The sequence below is a fragment of the Littorina saxatilis genome, linkage group LG13 (genome assembly GCF_037325665.1).
Source record: "Littorina saxatilis isolate snail1 linkage group LG13, US_GU_Lsax_2.0, whole genome shotgun sequence".
Taxonomy (NCBI): Eukaryota; Metazoa; Mollusca; class Gastropoda; order Littorinimorpha; family Littorinidae; genus Littorina; species Littorina saxatilis.
In genome coordinates this window covers 10212095-10234703 of record NC_090257.1, presented here as the reverse complement: position 1 = coordinate 10234703, position 22609 = coordinate 10212095, and the positions used below count along the sequence as shown (strand labels likewise).

General features: G+C 41.6%; 1 protein-coding gene and 1 long non-coding RNA gene across 2 annotated transcripts in view; both read left to right on the top strand.

The window, feature by feature from the left end:
* The window catches only part of LOC138983565 (uncharacterized), a 31318-nt gene extending 29933 nt beyond the window's left edge, over positions 1–1385 (top strand). The window contains exon 2 of the long non-coding RNA XR_011461197.1: positions 1278–1385. This is a non-coding gene — a long non-coding RNA (uncharacterized lncRNA). The remainder of the gene's footprint in view (positions 1–1277) is intronic.
* A 12439-nt stretch (positions 1386–13824) lies between these two features.
* Positions 13825–17661, top strand: LOC138983564 (uncharacterized). Its single transcript, XM_070356842.1, has 2 exons — positions 13825–14438; positions 15479–17661. The coding sequence occupies exon 2, from the start codon at positions 15928–15930 to the stop codon at positions 16957–16959; it is 1032 nt and encodes a 343-aa protein (XP_070212943.1). The 5' UTR covers positions 13825–14438; positions 15479–15927; the 3' UTR covers positions 16960–17661.
* The last annotated feature ends 4948 nt before the right edge of the window (positions 17662–22609 follow it).

Genomic DNA, 22609 nt, shown 5'->3' with positions numbered 1-22609 from the left:
GGTCAGGTCGCGTGAAGGATTGTGGTATAGATTCACTTTTCAGTTCTCACCTCTGCATTCGCCGATTCGGGGAAGGCGATTTCACATTGTTCGGTTTCTTAGCTCCAGAAAAATAGATAAAGAAGATACCAAAGGAGATTTCCTACAGTTTGTTCTGCACAGCGTGTCACGTCCAGCGTCTGCGCGAGGAAGAGCTGTCGAAAGCGCAGTGTCGATCTAGCAGTCGTGTCCCCGGTAAGTACAGACAGATCTAGTGTTTCCCACTCTTACAACGTGTCACCTAAGCTTACTGATAATCCGTTTTGTTTAATTTCTTTTTATTTCAGCAGACACGGATATCAAACACAGTGCTAGGCAGTCACCTCTAGTGAAATGAGTTGATCTAAAGTGCCTGTAATGTTTGGATGTCTTTGTTCTTGGTTCGGTTTATGTGAATTTCAAGACTTGCAGTAGAGTCTCAAGTTTGCTCTGCCCGTATAAAACTGTCCACCATTTATTTGAACATGCAGATATAAGGAAACGGAATGAATCTGTTCTCAAAGTCAACATTATTACGATTTTGCCTCAGCCTTTCAAAACATGCTCTGTCATGGTTCTGTCTGTAAAATTTGGTACCTTGCAACAACTTCCTTAAATTTAAAAGACAGTTTTTGAATGCTAGATCTACCTAGATCTGTATCGCGTTTCATTCCAGACTCCTCTCTTTGATTGTACTGTTCGCTGTTTACGCACTTTCATGATTCGCTAATGTCTGTAACGTTTGGTAAACTTACCTTGCAACAGCTAATTCCTTGTCTTTGTTGGTATTTTTTTTCAAGGCAGCACAACGTAAGATAGCTTCTTTTGGACAGCAGGTAGAATGCGAGTTTTGAGACAACGACAGTCGTCCAAAGAAAGCTTGCTGTGGAATTTTGTTCTACATAATGGTACATGTGATTCTGTATTTTTCTGCGGTTAATGTTAAAGCTTAATGGGTTTTTTTTCCTCTGTTGGTTTCTTCCTCCTGAGTTGATCGTTATCACTCAAACAAGACCATCAGAGAGTACCTCAGTTGCTCCTCAAAATGGACTGTGAATAGTGTGTTGACTGTGTTGACCGTCAGAATTATTTTAAGAACCAGGCTGCTGCAGTCAGTTGACATGTTTCACATATTGTAGGGTTCCCATGCTGCATGGGTAAAGTGGCTTGTATAACCCGACTATTCAGTATCAAAACACTGTTTATATTTGTGTAGGTTGTAGTCATCACAACTAATCGCATTTTGCCTTTTGTTTCAGAAAGGAGGATAAGCTACAACAAGATCGACGCTATGTCAGACATGCCTCAGCCACATGACGACTTCCGAATTTAGATCCACTCGGCATGGTGACAAGTCTTGATGAAAAGTATAAGACTGAGGACAGCAGTGGAAAAAGTGGCCACATGGCAGGTACCTATTGCTTTGTGTCTGCAGTGCAAAAGACAGATAAGCTGATGGTAGATTTCCAAATGAACACAGTACCCGCAGATCTACTGCTGATTTACGACGGGCAAGCTACAATCCAGGGCAGAGAAAACTGCAGCGTTGTAATCCAACTCTTCATTTGTTTCCATATCTTTAACTCTTAGTCGTATGACAATTCCAAGAATATATTATCTTGATACGCAAGCTCTAGGGTATGTCAATGATTGTAGATAAGCTTTGCCATGATTTATTATGCTGATGCAGTTTAAAAGTGTGTATGTGTGCGTGTGTGTGTGTGTGTGTGTGTGTGTGTGTGTGTGTGTGTGTGTGTGTGTGTGTGTGTGTGTGTGTGTGTGTGTGTGAGAGAGAGGATTGCACAAGATCTCCTTCAGGGACAACTACACCAACAACAAATACAGTCATTTTATCTGTTTGCCTTCTTTTGAAAATTATACATGGAGTAGATATGATGCGTTAGTTTTAACTCTGTGTGTGTGTGTGTGTGTGTGTGTGTGTGTGTGTGTGTGTGTGTGTGTGTGTGTGTGTGTGTGTGTGTGTGTGTGTGTGTGTGTGTGTGTGTGTGCGTGCGTGTGACGGAGTGATTCAGTTTGTGTTACTGTTTGTCTATTTCTTACGGGAACCTTGAAGGCTTCGCCTCTTGTTAAGAAATGCTTTGCACAGACAGACAGACAGACACACATACACACACACATAGGGAGACAAAGGTCGACCATCTCCGCCCTCGTCAAAACGTTCACTCAATACTTGACTGAATGTAAAAATAAATAAATAAATATTTAAAAAAACACAGAAAAGAAAGACAGACACAAAAGAATTGGCAAACAAAAGGAAGAAATAAAGTCTGTTGCACGTACACCCCGTCCATATCCCAAATTGGTCTTCATCTTACATTTAATGACCATGTTATACGATCTTTTTGCATTGTGCATTGTGCGTAATTTATATACGCAGCGAGTGTAAAAACATGATTGATGTCCTTAGTCGTCAACCATTCATTTGCAAAGGTTTCCTTTCTCAAAGAGTTAATCGTCGAGCGATAGTCTTACGTAAATCATTTATATAGTCTATGTATAGGTATTGTATTTCAAAAGATTTCTTTAATCACACACACACACAACCACACACACATACACACAAACCAACACACACACACACACACACACATACACACACACACATACACACACACACATACACACACACGCACACATACACATAAACACACACACACACACACACACACACATACACGCATACATACACACACACAAACATACACATAAACACACACACACACACACACACACACACGCACGCACTCAGTTGATACTGAAGGGAATTATGCAAACTACGGAATATGTTTTTGTGCAAAGGAAACTAGAAAAAGACAGCTTTTAATGTTTTACCTTCAAAGTCATTTGCCAAACAGAGAATACTTGAGAGAAAAAAAAAGCTGATTTTATCCGTTAGTATCACAAACACCCTTCGGATAAAAAGCTAGACGGGGCATGGAGCTCTGCGTAAAGAATGCTCAACAAAACGAATGGACTATCACTTTAAACGTCTTTATAAAGCTAAAAGAGAAATTAAATCACGGAGCACACAATAGAACAGAACACATTAACGTGTCCATCCTCAGCGGCCCACAATTGTTGGCGACTGCGGCCAAATGCTTGATCCAATCTGTTGACGCCATTGGCCGTTCGCATATCTATGGTGGCGTCGTAGAGACAAAAATGAAAGTAATAAAGTGCAACATGTATGCATTATTATCACGGAAGAATAACTTTTTACAAAGTTAGTTGTCATTGTTCTTTGCAATACTGGGACTGTATTTTTATTACAGGAGTGATGCGGACATGCATCCATAGTTGGGTGCTAAACAGACAGACAGACAGACAGACAGGCAGACAAACAGACAGACAGACAGACAGACAGACAGACAGACAGACAGACAGATGCTCTCTCTCTCCAATTTTGAAAGCGATTACAAAAAGGTATAGTTTCAAATTATCGATTTTAACTTTTCATTGCTCGTACTTGTCAATACTGATAATGATAAATACAGTAATCCATAGACAGTACCGTGGTCATTGCATTCTTTCTAAAAGACGTTGTTGACACGTGACCTCGGGCAAAACACCTTGTCGGCGATCACTGCCATTACAAATCGTAAACTATACGATGTGTATATTTTCGAACGAAATGGGGTCATATCGAGCGGATACTGCATGACAAATACGTCGGAATCAGTGATTCGCTGCGATTGCTGGTTTTAACTAGTCGATTACGTGTTTGTTTACTCTCATTGTGGAGCGCAACTCTTCCACAGCGCTTGAAAATCCCGACAGAGTTATTTTTTTTAAATCGTCCCCAATTCTCACTTTATAGGCATTTACATGCCGCCGTATTTCCCACTTTTCCCACTGACACAGACTCTGCAGAAGATCATCGTCGCCTAGAAGAACTCTATTGAACCTCTGTTGAACTTTCAATCATGGTCTTCTTAGTTTTCACTTTTGGCACTAACATGCCTCCATACTTTTCACAGTCAATGAAAACTCTTCTCGCAGGAGACGGACAGACAAGCCAGAAGATCATCGTCGCCTGGAAGATTGATTTCCTATTCTCTCTATTCTGTCTGATCACTCGAGCGCGCGGGCGACAACTTTACATGAGAAGAGAAAGAGTGTTGGACGAGGTGCGAGAGGTGCTTATTGTTTAAAGTGAGTGAAGGTGTTCGGGTGTGTGTGTGTGGCGGTGGGGAGGGTGGGCGGTGGGCGGTGGGATGGAGGGGATGTTGGGGCAGGGGAGAGAGGGAAAGGGAGGGGTTAGGGCTGGAGCGAGGAGCTGACAGGGTAGAGAGGGACATGATTGGAGAGTTACATCGCCATATACATCACTTCCATACAGGAGAAAACAAATATTAATGATATATTCCTAATGAAAAACAAAGCGTATACAAAGCGTATAATGAATGAAAATGGAAGAAAACAGGCAAGATTGAATAAACTTGAGTAACCTTGCTCGTACAAACGGAAGAGCGGTTAGAATCAATATGTACAAATGAGAAATAACTGTGCTTTTTCCGTCTTATGTGTGTCTTATTCTGCATCTTTATCCATGTTTTCTTTTCCCTTCTTTATGCCCCCCCCCCCCCTTTTCTACCCATATATGCCTCTCCCGGTAATCTTGAACTTTAGCGTGTTAAATTCATAGCTCAGAATCCAGTGACATTCTTTACTTATTTTTGATACAAGTCCATGTAAGCAAGCCAAAGAACATTTGTCGTGAAATTAATTGACGGATTGAGCTTCAAACTTAATCATAACTAATTAATTTGGTTGTTCAATCGACGAAAATGCACAGAAAATGGCCTACGCTGTCAACCATGGGACATCATTTACACGAAAGAGTTGTCTCCCTTGTTCGCTCATACGGATAATTCCTTCTTTGACCCATGTAAACGAAATGCATTCGTACTGTTTATCGGAGTTCATTCCGTAACTTCAAAAGGATCTAAAATGACTTGTTATGACAATGACAATGACAATGACAATGACAAATTGACAATGACAATGACAATGACAAATTCTTTATTAACGAGGGTAATAGCATAAGCAAACAGGTGCTTTTTTACATCCAGCCCTCGCCCATGGGAGGGTTTAATCTAATGATAATACATTTAAAAAATGTTGGAATATCAATTTAAGAAGTAATAAAAACAAACGACAAACAAGCAAACGATTAACAGACTAAACAAACAAACAAAAATATACATACAAACGAACATGACATATTATTGTCAAAGGTATAATGAAAACTCAGTATAATGTTTCAAGCAACAAAAAACGTGTGAAACTTCGAGGGAAGAAAAAATCCGTGAAACTGAGGAGTCAATGAAGCAACTACGTTGCAAGTAATAGCAATGTAGCATCGTTACATAAGTCATGTTATGAAATTAATTAGGTACATTTATCTACTGAAACGTTCTTTCTTTCTTTCTTTATTTGGTGTTTAACGTCGTTTTCAACCATTCAAGGTTATATCGCGACGGGCTACGGAAACGTGTAAAAGGTACAAATAAGTTATGATTACAAGTGCAGGTTCTACAAATTTGGAGACTTAAATGCCTCTGAATTCTGAGCTATGAATTTAACACGCTAAAGTTCAAGATTACCCCTCTCTCTCCCAAGCCTGCCTTCCACATTTCAACATTCAAAACGACATCTGTGACCCTCCACAAGGGAATGAGTCGCATGTCACCTTTGCATGATTTTCATATTATTATATTTTCATAAAGAGTTTTTTATGCTCTATCCAGTGGTGAAAACCGTTTTAGAAAAGAGCAAAAACTGTTTAAGTTATAAGCCTGTGACTAAGGTGACCGTCACACTGTTACCAGACACTCCCCGGACTTATAAGCGCAGAACCGCGCGAGGTGACATGCGACTCATTTCGTGGTGGAGGGTCACAATTCTTTCCTTTTTTTGAACACACCGACAAACCACTTGCCATTCCATTCATAGCTGGAGAAAAATACAAACGCGAGGCCCGCTCATTGACAAAACAGCCCTATACTTTTATAAATAGCCAGCAAAATAGTCACTCAATCATTCTCAACGTATTTTTGCACCCCTTATTTTGACTCTTCTTTTTCTTCGCGTACCCCTTCAGATGAAAACCGATATTCTTGATGGTCATCGGGATGACAAAATTGAACGCACCATACGACCCCCGAAGATGTCGAGGGTATAGCTGTTGCCTACAGACAGAGAACTTCAGTCAAAAATGTCTTTTTCTTGAACAGCTATTATCTTTCCCACAATACCCTGGACTTCGGGATATAATCTGCATGTCCGAAAAGTACACCCTGGACCCAGGAAACCACTGACTTAAATAAGTCTGGATGTCCGTACTGGAGGGAAGTCCTGTCCACTTAAGCGACTTAAAGGCAAGATCCTTCCCTAGTATTGAGGTCTAACGAATGACGTATATATCACAACGTGCGCGGTCGTCCTTGGCGTTCAGGAAATCCGCGGGCGCCGCCGTGATCATTGCGCAGACGACACTTCTAGACCGCCAATATTTTTTGTGCGCATCACGTGCTCCACATAAATCGGCCGGAAACGAAGCAATCGGAAAACCTGGATACATACAGATCTCTTTGTTTTTAGATTTGCTCATCTTGCCTGACTGCAACTCTTTTGTTTGTTTTGTTCTTCTGTGTGCGTAATACATCATGCCATCTTCATCATTTTGAGGCAGTCTCTTTGTTTTTGGATGTACATACAGATCGGCTCACTATCTCAGATCTTGCCAGGCTTTTACGTGGAATAAGAACATATCTCCACTAAGACACCCATCGAAATTCAACATCAGGACAGCTTCCTGTGCAGAGGTGGGTTTTTTTTTTTTTTTTTTTTTTTTAATACGACAATGACATCATTTTAATTATCTGTACTTCGGTGATGACTTTGACTTGTTGTTGTTGTTGTTGTTGTTGTTGTTGTTGTTGTTGTTGTTGTTGTTGTTGTTGTTGTTGCTATTGTTGTTGCTAGCCTGTTGGCCTTTTTTTCATGATATGATTGTATCGTAGATGCAAGGAGTGTATGGATGTATGACTGTTTCCACACCTGGACAAATACCGATGGCTTGTATGCTATATGGCGGATTAAATTCGTGTTCTTGTTTTAACAAACTTTTATCATCACCACTCTTACCCACCCCGTCATCCTCCCCTTGTCTTCCTTTCTATCGGCCTTTTAGCGTGTCATCAACTCATGTCTCTAAAAGGAAAATTTCCTAGTTAGTCCTGGTCGTTCCAGCCCTCCAAGCGATCGGCCCTCGAGCGATTCTTCAGGATGACAACGCACCTCCCCATCGCTCTGCAGCTGTAAACACCTTCATCCAGAAGGCCAGGGTCAACAGGATCTGGGTCAACTGCTGCAATGGCTCCAGCAGGAGTGGAATGGAGTTCCCAGAGCATTCATATGCAACCTGATCCACTCCATGCGCCAACGATGTGTTGAATGCCTGGCACACAACGGAGGGCACACGCGTTATTGACACTGATTCACATTGTTGTGAATTCCATTTTCGAGGGTTGTCACGTTTGACACACTCTTACTAGCTAAATTGTCGCTGCTGCGTTCGGTCTTTGCTTTGTTTCTCATTACTTATTGGTTGTTCAATTATATAATATTTTAAAAATGAAAGAATTCTGTCTTGTCTGTTTTGTGTGGCGTGCTTGTAAAAAAGTGATCCTTGACTTTTTTTTGTATATATGAGTTTATATATTTGCACGTGGAAGAACATTTACGTTGTTGGTCTTAAAACGTCTCTTCAACTTATTTGGCTATGCGGGACCGGACGTGAGTGTGTGTGAGTGTGTGTGTGTGTGTGTGTGTGTGTGTGTTTGTGTGTGTGTGTGTGTGTGTGTCGTGTGCGTGCGTGCGTGTGTGTGTGTGTGTGTACGTGTGTGTGTGTGTGTGTGTACGTGTGTGTGTGTGTGTGTGTGTGTGTGTGTGTGTGTGTGTGTGTGTGTGTGTTCCTGCGTGTTTCTATGTATATCTGTGCTTACATGCTTGCTTACTTGTATCTTTACTGCGTGCTTCAAAGCAATAAACCATCCATAAAAACCATTAGTATGTAGATCGTAACACATCGGCGACAAGTTTCCACGAGTTTATGTCACCATCTAAAAGTAATATCAAGAGTGTCGATATGTTTTACGAGTTAATAACAAATGTAAATGATACAATCTCACCTTTATTTCCTTAAAAATGAAATGAATCAAACAAACAAACTAATATCAGTCACGAGCATATGTTTCTCTGTTTGCAATATCAGCTAATATAGTCGCCGAAAGATGATGATTGTGTATGCTACGTCATGTAAAAAGATAATTATGAGGTTTCCCTGTAACGATCGACGCAGCATGTCGATTTTGATGTGTTTATGGGAAAAACAAGTATAATTTGGTAAAACAATACCACAAGAGATGGGTGGCCGGCGGGTTTGTCCCGTTGGGGATGGGGGTGGGTGGAGGGGAAGGGGGTAGGGAGAGAGAGAGATAGAGAGAGAGAGATATAGAGAGATAGAGAGATAGACAGAGAGAGAGAGAGAGATAGAGAGAGATAGAGAGAGAGACAGACAGAGAGAGAGAGATAGAGAGAGAGACAGACAGAAAGAGAGATAGAGAGAGAGAGATAGAGAGAGATAGAGAGAGAGAGATATATAGAGAGATAGACAGACAGAGAGAGAGAAAGAGAGATAGAGAGAGAGTGACAGAGAGAGAGAGATAGAGAGAGAGAGACAGAGAGAGAGAGAGAGAAAGAGAGAGATAGAGAGAAATAGAGAGAAACAGACACAGAGAGAGGAAAACAGAGAGAGAGAGAGAGAGAGAGAGAGAGAGAGAGAGAGAGACAGACAGAGAGAGAGACAGAGAGAGAGAGAGAGAGAGGGAGAAAGAGAGAGAGAGAGAGAGAGAGAGAGAGAGAGAGAGAGGGGGGGGTTACATTTTTTTTTCATTCAAATTGGGCAATGATACATTCATTAGCAAGCATAATTGCGCAGAACAACTGCACAAAGAAAAGAAAAAGAAAAACAAAAAGTAAAGCATTTCAAGAAGCTTTTGTCATTTTGGTGTCTTATATAATTATATAGTTGTCGTAAACTTGCTTGTTAAATTCTCACTAACGGACACGGATAAGGAAGATCAGGCATCATCATTATAGTCCTGTGAGCTAGGTTACCCTCGTGGAGAGTCGGGTTGCTTACTGACTGGGGAAAGCGAGGCACAGCCATTCCCCATCCTGAACTCAGGTCAAAATGAGTTCGGCTCATTCTCTCCCTGACAGGATGCCTGGGTTTTCCTTGTCTGGCGAGGAAATCGATTTTTTTTTTTTTTTACATTTTTAGATCTTTTCGTAATGTATTATTGATATAAGCAGATTTGCGATCGTCGATAATGAGTTCATGGTGTTTTGTAATTTTTAAATTACAAAGGAATTGATATGTAAGACAGTTTCAAGCGAGCTATTTTTCGCGGCTGTATTTACTGTGCAAACAACTCTTAATATCAATCAATGAGGCAAAAGTGTCACGTGATAATCAACCGTTTGGTTTCGGCGCTCACTGGAGCAGATGATTTTTTTCTGTAACCAGTTGACAGTGATGAAACTATATATTACGGTCTCTTTCCGGCAGCAGTCCCAAAATTTCGACTTGTTTTGACCTTAGAACGATGTCTTTATCATAACTGTGAAGAACAGAACGGAGATCACTGTCGAAATCGGCCAATCTGCAATCATTTTCGTCTCGCGAACACTGATCTCAAATTTAGATCAGTGCTCGCGAAAAACATATGGGAGATAACTCTGTATTCTTGTTTTGATAGATTCGCGTAGGACCGTAGCATCCGGTCAGAGAGACAACTGTCAATAGCCGTGGAGCGATGCTTATCAGAATGAGCCATTCCCATCATAACAATTGGGCTCACAATCTCATCTGGCCTGACTTTTACATGAGATTATAGGGCATCATTACACTGATTCGGACACTTGTGAAAAATCAACAGTCGGACTGCTTTTCGATTTAGTAGATTTGTTCATGAGTTAATTTCTCAATCGAAATGAAGCCTCCAGTGGATTTGAGGCAATAAATTCATCAAATAATTCTAACTTTACACAAGGAATAGCAGTCAAGATGTTGGTTTTTGGTATGTGTCCGAATGGAGGGATGTTTTTTTTACATTTAGTCAAGTTTTGACTAAATGTTTTAACGTAGAGGGGGGAATCGAGACGAGGGTCGTGGTGTATGTGTGTGTGTCTGTGTGTGTGTGTGTGTGTGTAGAGCGATTCAGAGAAAACTACTGGACCGATCTTCATGAAACTTGACATGAGAGATCCTGAGTATGGTACCTCCAGAGGTTTTTTTTAATATTTTTTATAAATATCTTTGATGACGTCATATCCGGCTTTTCGTGAAACTTGAGGCGGCACTGTCACGCTCTCATTTTTCAACCAAATTGGTTTTAAATTTTGGTCAAGTAATCTTCGACGAAGCCCGGACTTTGGTATTGCATTTCAGCTTGGAGGCTTAAAAAAAATTAATGAGTTTGCTCATTAAAGTTGTCATTAAAATCGATTTTTCGGAAACAGATTTAAAATTGATTGCATCGTATTCTTCATCATATTCTGAATCTAAACATATATTCATATGTCATGTTTACTCTTAAAATGTGATCACAATTAACAAAAATAGATTAATTAGTCTTACGATTAAAATTTAACAAATCGATCCAAAAATGATTTCATCTTATTCTTTATCATTTCCTGATTCCAAAAACATATAGATATGATAGGTTGTATTCAAAACAAGCTCAGAAAGTTAACAAGAATACAGAAAAGCGCGCTTTCCTGCTTAGCACAATACGCCACCGCGCTAATCTGGCGTGTCAATATCACTACGTTTTGCACGTGGAAGGTGAGCGATTTCCTTCACGCGGGGATTGACGAAGCTGTACTGTCTTGGTGAAAAAATACAGTGCGTTCAGTTTCATTCCGTGTGTTCGACAGCTTGACTAAATGTAGTAATTTCCCCATACGCGACTTGTTTTTTCTATGTACAAGGCTGGCCAGATCTGAGATAGTGAGCCCAGTAGGAAGGGATGTGCCTTTAAACTCACTGGGTTTTTTTTTAAATATCTAAACATTTTGTTTTCTTCTGAGAAACTAAAACCCCTGAACCTTCAAACTAAGCACCGCGAAAGGTGAACGTCCCCCATCATTTTCAGAGCCATTACTGTTCTGTTAAGCAAACAAATATTTACTAATGTTCCAGTTTACTTAGCGTGGAGAATATTAGAAAACGATGCGGTGGCAATTATACCTGCTGTTATAACGACGACGAGCGGTATGCAAGATAGGATCTGTGACCTTCGAACAAAACAGATTAGATTTGACCCGCGAGTGAATTCAAGCGTTCAGGTCGTCACCCTCTGTTGCGTTCTCTGAAGGGCTTAGAATTGTTAGCAAGCACACACACACACACACACACACACACACACACACACACACACAAACAGAACACACACACACACACAGACACACAGACACACACACACACGCACACACACACACACACACACACACACACACACACACACACACACATACAAACACACTTCTTGTTATCTTTTTTTTCTGTCCGCAAAGAAGGACGCAGACGCGGGAGACAACGAAAGAGCTTGTCCGACAACGTCAAAAAGCGGAGGCAGATGAGCTTTCTTGACCTTCTGTCGACGGACCCCCCCCCCCCCCCCCCCCCCGCCCCCCCCCCCCCCCCTTGTTAACAGCGCTCTGCTGTACCTTAAAAAATAATTCTGCTTAAAAATAGTGATTGTTAACCCTGTCCTGTTGCTTGGTTTTCTTTTGTTGCTGAACTATTTCTTTCAATGGTTGCTTTAAAAAAATTATATTTTTATCCCGCTTTTTTTGTGGAGTTCTAACATTGCCATGCATTTCCCGTGTGATTACATTTATGAGCTTTTTTTTTTATCTGAAGTCTGTGACACACACACAAAAAAAAAGAAAAAAAAAGAAGAAAAGAAACACAGGCACTCTGTTTACGACCTGCTTGTTTCAGATTTGTATTTAATAATTTCTGAAACTCTACCTCCATGTTAAGATTATCTCCAATTTATGACCTGATTTGTCCACATTGTTGAGGTTGTAAAGCGAACCCAAAAGCAAAGAGACTGCCAACGTTCCAAAATTCAGAATAAAAAAACAAGAAAGGTAGGTTGTTGGAACGTTTGTTATTGACAAAACAATACATTCACAAAAATATCGACCCAACGGTCTTTTAAGTGCACAGACACACAATAACGAAAACTTATCTTAGCGGGGGTTCTACTTGCAACGAAAACACATAAACCTTTCAAACACTTGTTACATTTTATGTTATGCCACAAAAGGCAAGTTAAGAATAAAATAAGGGTTTTTAGAAACACGGCCATCACAAAAATGCGATTGTTTTTGAGAAATAAGGCTTTAAACCTGGCGCCTTCATGCAGACGAAATTGGAACAAATGCTAGTCCGCAGCACAGGAATAAAATACAAAACTTCACGGAAAAAAATATTACGAGTTATTGAAATAAACATAATAATATATTCTGACATGTTATGTTGATATAATTGTTATTTGGAGCTCAAAATGTTTTTAAAAGCGTTTTGAAAATACAGAAGAACGGATGGGCAGAATGAACAAAATGGCGGACATCGCACATGCATTCTTTGTTTTGGCAGCTGAAAAGTCTCTCTGGTGAGTACATTTGACATGTTTGGACAATTACAGTAACTCTGCCGTGTGTTGACAAAACCGAGTAAGTCCACTGAAGCTACTTCCGAGAAAAACGACTTTTAGTGTTTGATAAACTGTCTCAAAAGTGATGAGTATCTAGATCCACCCACTGAGATAATAAGATAAATAGCATTAATTTACGTTTAGATCTAAAACTCGATTTTCATAATAATCTGATGGATGGTTTTGATTTTGTTGGGCATTTTGTGGACTTACTTATTGGTTTTACCACCTTTTTCGCCCAATATTAGATCTAACAAAAAATGGGTAGATCTAAGCAAGCGGACTTACTTGGTTTTACACAAATATTTGGAAGAAGAAGTGTTGTCAAGAGAAATGACAAAACAGTGAAAATGCACAAGAGAGAGAAAGAGAGAGAAAGAGAGAGAGAGAGAGAGAGAGAGAGAGAGAGAGAGAGAGGGGAAGAGACTGGGGGGGGGGGGGAGGAGGAGAGAAGGCAGGGGGGCGGGAGAGAGAGCGGGATGGAGGGAGAGAGAGAAATAAAGGGAGAGAGATGGAAGGAGGGGTGGAGAGAGGGAACTTTGAACTTTATTTATTTATCAAGGGTAACAGAATAAGCAAAATATACATGCTTTTTTTCGTCCGGCCCTCGCCCATTGAGGGTAACTCGATTAATAACAAGAAGAAATAGAAGTTAAGTTAATTACAATACAATGTATATAATTAACATGTCAAACAGTTAAAAAGACATTCAAAATGCATTATGAATATCAAGCAATGATGTATTATTATCACATAATTATTTACTTGTTTCCAAGAGAAACAGCATATACATTTCTTTGAAGGAAGTTTCACTGAATTGCATTTTAATTAAATCAGGAATGGAGTTCCACAATAAGGCGCCAGAATAAGAAAGACTTGATTTGTAAAGGTCAATTCTAGGGGTTGGGGTAATTAATTTGTTTAGTTTTATTGAATTATTAGGGAGACAGAGAGAGAAGGTGATAGGGAGGGGGGGGGGAGAGAGAGATATGGAGAGAGAGATAAATGGGGAGGAAGAGAGAGAGATAGGAATGGACTGAGGGAGGGGGAAGAAGGATGGATTTAGGGATACACGGCCTCAAACCCGTGGGTGGTTTTGAAAAAAAACCACTGGGTGGGTTGTCAGCCACCCAGTTTTTTCAAGTGCCAATAAGTGCCATAGGGTTAGGTTAGGGTTAGGGTTAGTTACCGTTCCGGCTTTTTAAAAATTGTTTCTAATTACCATAAAATAAACACCTCAATTTTAGTCTTCTCAACTGAAGAACAAACCACCCAATTGTGTGTCCGTCTGCCTATGTGTGTGTGTGTGTGTGTGTGTGTGTGTGTGTTTCAACGGTGGGGAGTACATCGGACATTTTGGGGTATTAAGGTCCCATTAGGGTATTATGAGCCCGTCCTCATATTACACCACCAAGGTACCCCTATCTACCCCAGTGTGTGTTTTTCTTTTTCTTTTGCAGTTTAGCAGTTGCTGCTCACTCTGAAGACCCTGTGTTGTGATCAATACCTTCCAGGGCTTCCTCAGTACATGACTGTGCCCTGCTCCTGTGGTTCAGGCTCTCCATATCACTTAATTCTTGATGTGACACCTTCATTGTGATTGTGAGTTGTAAAAAAACCCACCATTTCATGCTTTTTCTCTGTCTTATCATCCATGAAGTAAAAGTGGCTACTATCTGGAGGCGTGGGGGGGGGGGGGGGGTATAGGAGTAATGTGGTGACAATTATCTTCTTCTTCTTCTTCTGCGTTCGTGGGCTGAAACTCCCACGTACACTCGTGTTTTTTGCACGAGTGGAATTTTACGTGTATGGCCGTTTTTTACCCCGCCATTTAGGCAGCCATACGCCGTTTTCGGAGGAAGCATGCTGGGTATTTTCGTGTTTCTATAACCCACCGAACTCTGACATGGATTACAGGATCTTTTTCGTGCGCACTTGGTCTTGTGCTTGCGTGTACACACGGGGGTGTTCGGACACCGAGGAGAGTCTGCACACAAAGTTGACTCTGAGAAATAAATCATCTCCCGCCGAACGTGGGGACCAACTCACGCTGACAGCGGCCAACTGGATACAAATCCAGCGCGCTACCGACTGAGCTACATCCCCGCCCGGTGGTAACAATTATGATGTCAAATATATAATAAAATAAAATAATAATGAATAGCATTTATAAAACGCACATCTTATCAGTTGAAAAACTCAATGCACTAACTCACGGATTCACCAAAAGCAAGAACAATCAAAGCATACACTACCATTTAGACCATTAACACAGAAAATTAACAAAATAAAACGAAATATGACAATTATTATCGCCCCCACCCCCACATACAGCCCCCCCCCACACACACACACACATACACTCACCATCATCATACAAAAAAAGCCACTCTAAACAAACAAAGATAGGTGATAGAGAACAGCAAAAATGTCCAAGCAGACAGTTTCATTTTTTCAATGATAGAGCGAAACAAGTAGCTCTTTAGCTGAGTTTTAAACCCAGCCAAGGTAGGCTGATCTCTGAGATATAAATATACATATACCATGATATATACCATGTGATCAATGTGTGTGTTTGTGTTTGTGAGTGTGTGTGTGTGTGTGTGGTGTATTAACACATGCTATCTAATTTCTGTCGACAGGACCATCCAATATGCCGAAGAAAAAGAAGCGAGGGAGGGAAGATGAAGAAACCGACTGGGATTGTTTCAATAACGATATTGTCAGTACCGCAGGATTGTATGTTGCATGTCAAACTCGTCCTGGGGGCCTGAAAGATTTTTTCCAGCATGAAAATCAGGCATTTCCTCCATCGCTGTCATGTGAAGGAAAGCTGAGGTCGACAACAAAGTCTGCTCTTCTGGGGGTTTTGGAACCTCTTGTGCCACCCCCACCAACTGAGTTTCCTGAGACAGACACTGTCCTTGTTGGTGGAGCTGCAGTTGTCCACTTCCTGAAGCCCCGCACATGCAAAACCTTCACTTGCTATGCCTCAGAAGTCTTCCTTCCCTACATCAAGCAACTCCTGTAGAAAGCTTCTCGAATAGACATTGTCTGGGACAGGTACGCAAGTGACAGTCTCAAGAGTGGCATGAGAGAAAAAAGAGGAACAGGTCGACGGAAACGGGTAACAGGTGATGGGATCATGCCAGTTGACTGGAACAGCTTTCTCCGTGTCGACCAAAACAAACAGGAACTGTTCAGTTTCTTGGGGCAGAAGGTGATCGAACTTGACACAGACAAACTCGTCATTACAACACAAGGCCCCATTGTTCTCTCCAACCGCCCACTTGATGCCCAGACAAAACTGTCACCCTGCAGTCATGAGGAAGCTGACACCAGATTGATTGTACACCTCTCCGATGCAGCTAATAATCACAGGCGGATCCTGATAAGAACGGTGGATACTGATGTTGTTGTGCTCGCCATTGCTGCTGCTGCCCGTCACCCTGGGCTTGAAGTGTGGATCGCTGTGGGAGTCGGCCAGAATTACCGGTACATCTCTGCACATGACATCGCCAGCATGTTGGGACCAGAAAAAGCCAGCTGTCTGCCACTGTTCCACAGCTTCAGCGGCTGTGATACGGTCTCGTCGTTCAGCAGCATTGGAAAGAAAACAGCATGGGATGTGTGGTACCTGTTTCCTGACATCAGCGAGGCCTTCCAGTCTCTGTCAGAAGCACCCACAGAGATCTCCGCATATGACAGAGCCTTGCTGGAGAGATATGTTGTACTTTTGTATGACAGAACAAGCAACTTTCCGGATGTCAACTCTGCGAGGGGACACCTGTTTGCAAAGGTTGGCAGCCAGATCGACAACATTCCTCCAACTAGCGAAGCCCTTTTGCAGCATGCAAGGAGAGCTGTTTATCAAGGAGGACATATCTGGGGTCAGGCTGAAGTCGCCACGCCTAGTCTTCCAAACCCTGGCGACTGGGGTTGGCAATTTGTCAATGGTGCTTGGCAACCATTCTGGACTGCCCTGGACGAGGCTTCGAAGACATGCCGTGAACTGTGGAAGTGTGGCTGCAAAAAGGGATGCAAGAGCATGCGGTGCCGGTGTCGTAAGGCTGTGTTGAAATGCACAGCACTTTGCAAGTGCACTTGTGTCCCTGCATGCTGAATGGATCTTGACTGGTTTTGGAAATGGACAGCACCTGTGTTATGAACTATAATTATATCAGGTGCATACCTGTTTGACCTTGAACTTTAATGCACAATAATGTGAAGATATATACATAGCAGGCCTGCTGATAATATAATACAGGTAATATGCTTACCAAATCCGGTATTCCCACTTCATGTTGGTGCTGAGAAATTAGCATTCCTAGAATTTCCTGCCGGCACCTCTCGTTTGACCTTGACATTTGACCTTGAATGTACAATGACATAAGTGAATTAACTATGGGTGTGAAAGCATTACCTTATGATACTATCTATCACATTTTATGATCCAAGTACATATGGTTATTGAGAAATTAGCATTTTACAGTCACTTACCAAAACGTGACACTGACTTTCTATTTGACCTTGATCTTTGACCTTGGATATATAACAACATGTGTTATATAGTTCGATGTTACAACACTACTTCATGAGAGTGCGTGTGCAAATTTTGATGTTTGTAGTGCATATGGTTCCTGAGATATTAGCATTTCTAGGGTCAAATGGCGGCCATTTTGAATTGTTCTAAAAATAGATACTGAAAGTAAGAAATTGCGATGGCCGTGTTTCTAAATTTCTTTAGGATCACTTACTCTATCACTCTGCCAAGTTTTATAAATGTAACACAAATTTGAAAGATTTTGACAAATAGAACCCCTACTATCTGGCTGATTTTCCTTCCGCCTGCCACGAAGAGCGAATGAATCTTTCTTTCTTGTTTTTTTAGTCTTAAAGCGAAGTTTCAACTGTACGAAGTCTCTCTCTCTCTTTCTTTTTTCTCTCTCTCTCTCTCTCTCTCTCTCTCTCTCTCTCTCTCTCTCTCTCTCTCTCTCTCTCTCTCTCTCTCTCTCTCTCTCTCTCTCTCTCTTTCAAAAGGCGTTTGACACCGTTAAAAGGGATGTTTTGTGGAATGTTTTATTAAAGATTGGTGCAAAAGGAAGAATGTTTAACATGCTTAGATCAATGTATTCATCCGTTCTCTCTTGCGTCCGATGCAACTCTGGCAATACTGATTATTTTGAATGCCTACAAGGCCTGAAGCAGGGTTGTCTAGCGAGCCCAACGCTTTTTTCGTTTCTTATAAACGAGCTTGCCTCGGAAATAATATGTAAGGGCAGACACGGAATTCAAATGCTTCCCGGTGAGATCGAACTGTTTCTTTTGATGTTCGCTGACAACATTGCACTGCTATCATCGTCCATAGTGGGTTTGCAAAACCAACTGAACATCTTATATAACGTTTCAAGGCGTCTTGGGTTAAGGCTAAACATGAATAAAACCAAAGTCGTTGTTTTTCGAAACGGTGGTCATTTAGCCAAAAGTGAGAAATGGTTCTACGGAAACACGCAAGTATCAAGTGCTAGCTCCTACAAGTATCTCGGTCTGACATTCACAACCCAAGCCCGTTTGAATCTCTCTTTCAATGACGCAATCACCAGAGCCAAACAAGGTGTCATTGAAATTTTTCAAGTCTTATGGAATATAGGATGCCACGACATGGACATATTTTTCAAATTATTTGATGCGCAAATTGGTCTTGCTCTATGGCTCAGAACTATGGGGATGTTTTGACTGTTCACAGATTGAAAAGGTTCACATGTATGCCTGTAAAAGACTACTCGGGATCTCGTCAAACAGTCCAAACCAGATGGTTCATGGGGAACTTGGAAGATGCACTTTGTCAATCCTAGCAAATATCCGATGCATAAAGTACTGGTTAAGACTGAACTGTATGCCAGACTCAAAATATGCAAAGATGTCATACATCATGTTAAAAAACGCAGTTGAAAGGGGAAAGCAGAATTGGGTCTCACAAGTTAAATGCCTCCTTTGCATGAATGGATTTGAAGATGTGTGGTTGAACGGGTCTGTAGGTAGGGAATGTGTGTTTATTAGAACATTACAGCAACGTCTTCAAGACTGCTTTGAGCAAAACTGGCACTGTAAACTTGAGACAAGTGTGAGATTTGATGTATACAGGATGTTTAAAGGAGAACTTGAAAAAGAAAAGTATCTGGGTGTCATTGAAAACCAGTACATACGCAAAATGTACACAAAGTTCAGACTTGGCATTACACCATTGAAGGTAAATAAACTGCGCTATAATCCTGAGTGCGCTGAATCTAGAAATTGTACATTTTGTAAATCAACGGAAGAAAATGAAAACCACTTTCTCAGTGTTTAAATGCCCAGCTTACAATTCGTCAAAAGTACATTGGTGCTTGTTTTGACCTTGACCAGTTCTCCAACTCATCGTTGTGCATTTTACAGACTGACAACAAATTACGACTGATTGCATTGTCAAATTATGTGTTCTACGCGTTTAGACAAAGAAAATACCAATTGTGAAATAGACTGGTGTGATCGTACAACCCAAAATCCTTGTCTTCATCTTACTGTATTTTTTTCTGTTTTTACTTCTTGTTCTATGTGTTGATTTTAAGTTGCCTTGCTTCCGGACGGTCAAGTCCACTTTGTTCACCTGCATATTATTTTCTCCCCCTTGTACATGTATACACATTGTGTTTGATGCAATAAAAATTCGCCTTCGCCTTCGCCTTCTCTCTCTCTCTCTCTCTCTCTCTCTCTCTCTCTCTCTCTCTCTCTCTCTCTCTCTCTCTCTCTCTCTCTCTCTCTCTCTCTCTCTCTCTCTTCCTCTCTTCACTTTCTGGCAACCAGACTTTTTTTTTTTAGCCTGAATCTCTTCTATTTCACCTCACGCTGATAAGCAGTTGCGATCCACAATAGTGATCGCCCTTTGCCAAAAGAGGCAGGTAATTATGATGTACACCAGCGACCATCTTCGCTTTTGTGGCGGCCATTATGCTTCCCAGCGGAGGCCGCGATTTGCTCCCTGCGAGCTGTTATGTTTTTTGACACAAACTTTTAACGAGAAGCGAAAATTTGATACCCGTTCCGCGGCCAAGCCCCTGGGTTTAGACGGTAGACGGCGCTCTGAATCGTTTTTGGAATATAAAAGGAGCTAAATGTCCCCGTCCTCCAAAGGTGTCCGAAACAATGGCTGCCACGACTAAACGTCTCTCCTTTTGTGAAGAGAAGGAACGTCCGTCTGCTTCTCTCCCCTTTTGCTTCTATACCTTGTCCACCTCCTGATGTTTTTCCTCTCTCTCTCTCTCTCTCTCTCTCTCTCTCTCTCTCGCTCTCTCTCTCTCTCTCTCTCTCTCTCTTCTCTCTCTCTCTCTCTCTCTCTCTCTCTCTCTCTCTCTCTCTCTCTCTCTCTCTCTCTCTCTCTCTCTCTCTCTCTCTCTCTCTCTCTCTCTCTCTCTCTCTCTCTCTCTGTGCCTTTACGTATTCGTGTGCTCGGTGATTGTCAAGGTTGAAAGTTTCAAAGGTAGGACAGGGTTTTTGCCCAAACTTCGTGCTAAAAAGACCAAAACAATACTGCATAAAATATACTCACATGTGAACGAAAAATACGAAACAAACAACAGCGACGTTTCAACCCTAGGGTCTTCTTCAGGCAAATAAACAACATAGACAAAAGAAGAGAGACAATCGAACAGTAGCTGCACGAGTGCTAGCAGAATCGTATCGATATTCAGCATGTAATGTTTTCAATGAGATTCCACACAGACCAAAGAAACACACCGTGCGAAAGAAGCCAGGGGAGGAGGGGGCCCGGGGGGGGGGGGGGGGGGGCTGGGCATGCAGAGTTTAATTCATACAGTTCCTCACCAAGGAAGATAAAGGGGGATTGGGTTTAAAGTTTCAACATCCCCTAGCGACCACTAACTCCCCCCATCCCCCTTCCTTCGTTATTTAAAAACAAACTAAATCTACCAGCCACTACCACCACCACCACCACCACCCTACCCCTCTTCCCTCGTTATAAACTTTTTGTCTGGCTTCGTTTTGTATTAGGGAAGGCCCAAGCTACCCGTTCTATTCCGGGTACCCTCCATTGAGGTTCTGCCGCGGCCGGTTATCATGCAACGTCTCTACCCTGTAATTACCCCTTCGCTACTCGTAAGGGAAAATCTGTAGTCCTCTCTCCTCCATTCATTTTCCACTTCTTTTCTTTCTTTTGTTCTCGTTTTGCCCCGCGGGGAAAATTCTGATATGTCGCACACGAGCGTAGGTGTCTGAAATATATCTTTTAATGCGATACTAAACTCCATGTGCCATCGAGTATACAAAATTATGGGTTGTGAAAGTAAATGTGCGGGGCAACTTTTTTACTGATCTTTATTCTGGCTTGAAAGCTTATTCTCTGCATCTAACATGATAAACTTCCTGCTCCTTGAGAGTTTGTACCTTTAAAAAATAACAACAGACCATGAAAACAAATCAACCGCTTTTGCCCTTAAGCTTCCAATTCAAGCAATATCACATTTCCATTATTACACATTTTCCTACAGTCTACTTTCTTTCGTTCCACGTCCCACCTCCAAACATTTTGGACGCTTAAAATGCTATTGAAAAAAAAATCGCCGCCGCGGTAGGCATATCGCAAGGGTGTCTGCTGTATCCCTGTTTATTTGTATTGTCGTGCAAGAAATCGTGAGCCGAGACAGCCCCCTGCACTCTCGGTGTACGCAAGCGGTACACAAAGACGATAAACAGAGACGAGATCAACAGCGAGAAAGCTTTCTGGGTGTCTCGGCTCAACTTATCTCAGAAGCATCATGTTTTCGAGACCACTAAGGCTCTCCTTGGTGGGAGGTAGAGAAAGCCCCGTGAGTCGAGTCTCGCGAGGCGAGAGAAATGAGAAATGGATGATACCGTTTTCGTAGGATATGAAAGTCGAGAAACATAATTCACAAGAAGAAGATTGCAGTTGAGGTACGAATCAAGAAGGGCTTTACAGCTTTCCGGCTTGCAGCCATCTCACTTTGATAGCAATAGGATTTTAGACTGGAAGCCATTGTGTGCCTTGAAAGCCTTGGCCGACGTTCTACCTCTGTGCTGTTTTGTGCAAGGCCTCACATTTTTTGGCTGTTGCTTTTCTTTGCCGCGCTGGGGCCGGACAATTGTTGCGAACTATTCAAGCACGTGCGTGTCTAAACATGGAGAGTCATATGACGTAAATTCGATCATGCTCTATTACTCGCTCGGATGAGTCCTCTCTCCGTTTCTTTCACTTTTTATGATTTCTTTTCACGTTTTATTATTTCTATTCAATTTTAGGACAATGCTAAAATTGCTCAGCACTTTCCATTTTTTTCTTCACGCGGTGCACATTTTGGTTAGCACACACCGCGCTAGCGTGCCCAAACAAACACACACACAACAGCAACAACAAATAACCTTGCACGAACAACAACATTAAACCGTATTTAACTATCCAGAATTGCCCATAACCGTAAAGTTCTGGAGACACATGCTACACTGAAAACAAACAGCTACGCTAGAATGCCAAATTGTCCTACATCTTGGATACTTTCACAGTCAGATGTCTGCAATAAAGATCAGAAAATGACGTGCTTGGCAAACTGTAAAAAAAAAGCCTTACAAACCATCCAAATAAAAAACATACCGCACTTTGTCCTGAGGCCGTGGTCAGACTTTACATTTTATGTACGACTTACACTGTCACACGCTGCAATGAACGCAGAACACTAACGCCATGGTAAGACGAGCGATAACAT